This window comes from Bison bison, unplaced genomic scaffold (genome assembly GCF_000754665.1).
Source record: "Bison bison bison isolate TAMUID 2011002044 unplaced genomic scaffold, Bison_UMD1.0 scf7180017864492, whole genome shotgun sequence".
Taxonomy (NCBI): Eukaryota; Metazoa; Chordata; class Mammalia; order Artiodactyla; family Bovidae; genus Bison; species Bison bison.
Window position 1 is genome coordinate 5,828,289 of NW_011495051.1, and position 5,177 is coordinate 5,833,465.

The 5,177-nt window shown below is 50.0% G+C and overlaps 1 protein-coding gene across 1 annotated transcript in view; it reads left to right on the forward strand.

Moving 5' to 3' along the window:
• Window positions 1-5,177, forward strand: part of MYO1F (myosin IF) — a 38,003-nt gene that overhangs the window by 20,481 nt on the left and 12,345 nt on the right. The window contains exons 15-18 of the mRNA XM_010828258.1: window positions 287-372; window positions 2,924-3,005; window positions 4,520-4,626; window positions 5,096-5,177. The exon at window positions 5,096-5,177 is cut by the window's right edge and continues 13 nt beyond it. Of these exons, the coding sequence (XP_010826560.1) occupies window positions 287-372; window positions 2,924-3,005; window positions 4,520-4,626; window positions 5,096-5,177 (357 nt within the window). The remainder of the gene's footprint in view (window positions 1-286; window positions 373-2,923; window positions 3,006-4,519; window positions 4,627-5,095) is intronic.

A 5,177-nucleotide genomic window follows, 5' to 3' on the forward strand; every position in this document is an offset into this window, starting at 1 on the left:
AACTGTCACCTCCTCCTTCCTCTGATCCAGCCTGCAGCTGCCTCCCCCAATCTGGACTGTAACCCTCCATCTTCTCTCCCCTCTGACCCAGACTGCAGTCCTAACCCTCCAATCTCACCTTGAACATGAGACCTCCAGGCTGTCCCCCAACCAGGTCCATGCTGCTCCCAACTGCCTAATGTGAACCATAGATACTGCCCAGTCTTCTCACCCCAGAGCAGGCCCCCAGGGGACCCCCCATCCCTCACTTCAGATTCTCACTCCTCCCCGTGCCACCTTCTTCCAGGTCTCCTATGATGTCAGTGGCTTCTGCGAGAGGAACCGTGATGTCCTCTTCTCTGACCTCATAGAGTTGATGCAGACCAGTGAGCAGTGAGTGGTCTCAGGCGTGGAAGTCTCTGGGCAACTCCCCGTGGGGATGGGGGAGGCCCAGGGATCACCTCACCTTCCCCAGAGCTCCCATCACTCCATAGAGTTTGTGGGGACAGCTGTTTCTAGTCAATTTTGTTGTTCAGTCAGTGGCTCAGTCGCTTCTGATTCTTCATGACCCCATGAACTGCAGCATGCCAGGCTCCCCTGTCATTCACTGTCTCTCGGAGTTTGTTCAAATCCATGTCTATTGAGTCGGTGCTATCCACCCATCTCATCCTCTGCCACCCCCTTCTCCTGCCCTCAATCTTTCCCAGCATCAGGGTATCTTCCAATGAGTCAGCTCTTTGCATCAAGTGGTCGAAGTATTAGAGCTTCAGCTTCAGCATCAGTCCTTCTAGTGAATGCTTAGGGTTGATTTTCTTTAGGATTGACTGGTTTATCTCCTTGCAGTCCAAGGAACTCTCAGGAGACTTCTCCAGCACCACAATTTGAAAGCAAATGGAATATAGCACAGGGTGAATGTTCTAAGACAGTGGTTCATAAAGTGCTGATATTGTGGTTTCTAGAATGGTAACATGAGCATCTTCTGAAAGAAAGAGAATCTCAGGCTCCACCGTAAACTGAATGACTCAGAGTCTGCATTTTAACAAGATCCCAGGAGCCATGTGTACATTCGAGTTTGGGAACCACTGATTTAGAGCAACACTGTCCAATATTACTCCACATCCAGTAAAACTGAGTCTACACAGACACTTATTTTTAAATGGCCTGATTCAGATATAAATTGCATTCCATTAAATGCATCCATTTTTAGAAATGATTTTTAATAAATGTACAGAATTGTACAGCCATCACCACAATCCAATTTGACACATGTGCCTTACCCACAAAGATCCCTCATGCAAAACTGCAGTCAAATCCCCATTCCTATCACTTGTGTGGGCTTCCCTGGTGGCTCCAGCAGTAAAGGAACCCGCCTGCAATGCAGGAGACGCAGGGCTTCCACCCCTGGGTGGTGGGGAGAAGATCCCCTGAAGGAGGAAATGGCAACCCACTCCAGTATTCTTGCCTGGAGAATCCCATGGACAGAGGAGCCTGGTCCATAGGGTCGCAAAGAGTTGGACATGACTGAGCACGCATGCGTGCAAACACTAGTCTGCATCTCACTCAAGGGGTCCACTCATTCTGGATTATAGCCCTCAGGGAGGATCTCATCAAAGAGGAATGTAACAATGAACATAACAATGTTGCCAAACCAAACTCAGGCCTGTCCACCTGACTCACTGCAAAGTCAACCTCCCAAAACTAGGAGGCGCTGAAGGAAAGTACAGCATTAATTGCAGGTCCAAGCAAGAACAGGTAGGTCTACTCAAAAGACCCCAAACTCCCCAAGGGCTTTCAGGGAAGGATCTTTACAGTGTGAGAGAAAGGGTCACAGTGTGTGATCCTTTCACAATTTTCTGATCAGTTGATGGTGAGGTAACAGGGTGATGTTTCAGAAATCTTAATCAACCTGGTTCCAGCTGGTCTGGGGTTTACATGCTGCTGGTCAGAATGTATTTAACTTATTCTACCTGGCAGGGGTTTTAGTATCTGCAAAACAGCTTAAGGATATGGCTCAGGATATTATCTATAGCCCTTTGTTGTTGGTTGCCAAGTCGTGTCCAACTCTTTGCGACCCCGTGGAACTGTAACCCCTCAGCCTCCTCTGTCCATGGGATTTCCCAGGCAAGAATATTGGAGTGGGTTGTCATTTTTTTTTTCTCTCCAGGGAATTTCCCAATCCAGAGATTGAACCCTTGAACCCTCATCTCCTACACTGGCAGGTGGATTCCTTACCAGTGAGCCACCAAGGAAGCCCTCTACACCCACTGGGGAAGAATTGAAAGTCTTCAACTTTCTTTTACAGCTAAACTATCATTATTTTTTCCTGCTTGACTGCTTTCCTTTGTTTCTTTATTTTCTCACTTTTCTGATTAAATTTGCCCTTTGGATTTCAGAGAAGGCCTAGGAGGCTAAAACTTTCAAACAGAAAATAGGCGGGGGACATGGGAAGGAGGAGGAATTGTCTGTCTTTGGGAAGTTCCCCTCAAGGGTCCTGCTCAGGTTCACCAAAGTGAATTTAACCAATCCCCTGTTGATGGACACTGAGGTTGTGCCCATCTGTGGGTATCACCCACGGGGCTGGAGCATCAAGGTCCTTGTCTTTATTTCCCTGCACGCATGTGCAAGCCCCTGCCTGTAAGACATTTCCTCCAAGGGGACCTACCTGTGATGCCAGAGATGCCACATCACTTAGTCAAACTGTCTTCTTTTACTTGCTACCCAAGTCATGCACAGTCACGGAGGGAAAAGTAACAGTACAAATAAATCAAGGAACCAAAAGGATGAAACCCACCCTCTGGTTCTCATCATCACACCCACCAACCTTCAGGGAGAACCGCACATGTACAGCATGATCTCTGGGTCCCAGACACCTCAACAGCCCCACCTCCAGGAAGGCACCCAAGGTTCACCTGCACCTCCAAACTCCTTCTCTTCCCCCACCCAGGGCCTTCCTCCGGATGCTCTTTCCTGAGAAGCTGGACGTGGAAAAGAAGGGCCGCCCCAGCACTGCCGGTTCCAAGATCAAGGTGGGCATGGGGAGGGACAGGCCCAGTTCTACCATTCCTGTGTCCATCTCTCCCCATCGCAGAGCCTCTGCCCCTCCCTCTGGCATCTCCTATTCAACAAGGGCTTCTTCCAGTGCTGGGGTTGGGGAGCTTGGACCAGCTTCCTTAATGTCCTCCTAACCCCCTAAATCCATACATGAGCCATCATCCTAATGATTTTTTTTTTTTTTTTTGGTCTTTTGGTCATTTGTCACTTTCTTCTTCGTTATGGTAAAATATACAAAAAGTCAAAGTGTTAGTCACTCAGTTGTGTTCAATTCTTTGGGATCCCATGGACTGTCACCAGCCAGGCTCCCCTGTCCATGGGATTCTTCTCCAGGCAAGAATACTGGAGTGGGTCACCATTCCCTTCTCCAGGCAATCTTCCTGACCCAGGGATTGAACCCGCACCTCCTACATTGTCCGGAGGATTCTTTACCTTCTGAGCCTTAACCATTTTTAAGTGTACATCTCAGTGGCATGAAGGACATTCACATTCTTATGCAACCATAACAACCATCGATCTCCAGAACTTTCTCACCTTCCCAAACTGAAACTTTGTCCCCATTAATCACTAATTCCCCATCCTCTTCCCCAGCCCCTTGTACCTGCCATCCTGCTTTCTGTCTCTATGGGTATAACTCTTCTGGGGATTTCCTATAAGTGGAATTGGACACTTATGTGGCTGGTTTATTTCCCTGAGCATAATATCTTCAAGGTTCACACATGTGTCAGAATTTCCTCCCTTTTTAAGGCTGAATAATATACCATGGATATAATGGATATTTTCTTATGCATTCCTCCACCGATGGACACTTGGGCTGTTTTTACCTTTTGGCTATTGTGAAGAGTGCTTTTATGAACATGGGTGTACCATCATAATAATACTTTAATAACAGTATATTGGGCACTTCTCAGTGCTGGCAGCAGACACGAGACACTTTACAGACAGGAGATTAGTCCCACCTGGCAGATGGGAGGCCAAGGCTCAGAGAGGTGCAGTCACTGGCCTGGATCGCACAGCAGAACTGTGATCCATGCCAGGCTCTCTCTACCACTCCTCCAGTCTTCCCCCTTGGAACGATTTCCTTTCTAGTCTCCTCTGCAGGACTACCTCTCAGGCATACACGTGTGATTCTCTGCTTTTAAAACACCTGTGCCCCAAAGGACAGGCAGAAATAACCAGGGAGTGTGTGCTCCCACGTGCTCAGCTATTCCATCAACAAACCTTCGCTGAGCACTTACTCTGTGCCTGGCTAAGCAGTGAGTGCGGCAGGGGTTCAAGGGTCAGGTACACACACATGATATCAACCCCATGTGGTATGTGCTAACAGAGCCACACAGGGACCAGGGATACCTGAGTCCATCAGGTGCCACCCTCCACGTTCCCGTGCAGCATGTCTCAGTCTCTTGGGGCTGTATTCAGAATGGGAAGAGAGAGGGGCCAGAGGGTTGCATCTGTGCCCCCCATCCCCCATCTTCTCTCCCCTCCTTAGAAACAAGCCAATGACCTGGTGTCCACGCTGAAAAGATGCACTCCCCACTACATCCGATGCATCAAGCCCAATGAGACCAAGAGGCCCCGCGACTGGGAGGAGAACAGGTGACCCCACCCCACCCCCGCCCCATCTAAGCCAGTCCACACTGCCTGTCCCCAAGACTGACCCTCCCTCGCAAACCTCCCCCCCCACCCAGGGTCATGGAATCCATCACAGGTCTCACCCAGGCTAACCCCTAGGACCAGCACAAATTTACACCTAGCACTGACCGAGGTCTCCAGGGAGGATCCCAGACTGTCTGTGGAACTAATAATACAGTCCCCCTCATTCCCCAGACCCCAGGACCCACCCCTAGAATTGATCCTAAAACTGACCACGAAGCAAACACCGACCCCTCCCCCTAGAAGCCAGGCCCCCAGTGCACAGAACTAACTCCCAAGTGGACCCCTGGACCAGCACTGAACCCCCTCCCTAGACCTCAGAACTCACCCCCCAAACTGCTCCCAGCATGAATCCAGACACCCCCGGAGCGGTGAGGCCGCCACCAGGGGACTCAGGCTGCCCTCTCCCCAGGGTCAAGCACCAGGTGGAGTACCTGGGCCTGAAGGAGAACATCAGGGTGCGCCGCGCGGGCTTTGCCTACCGCCGCCAGTTC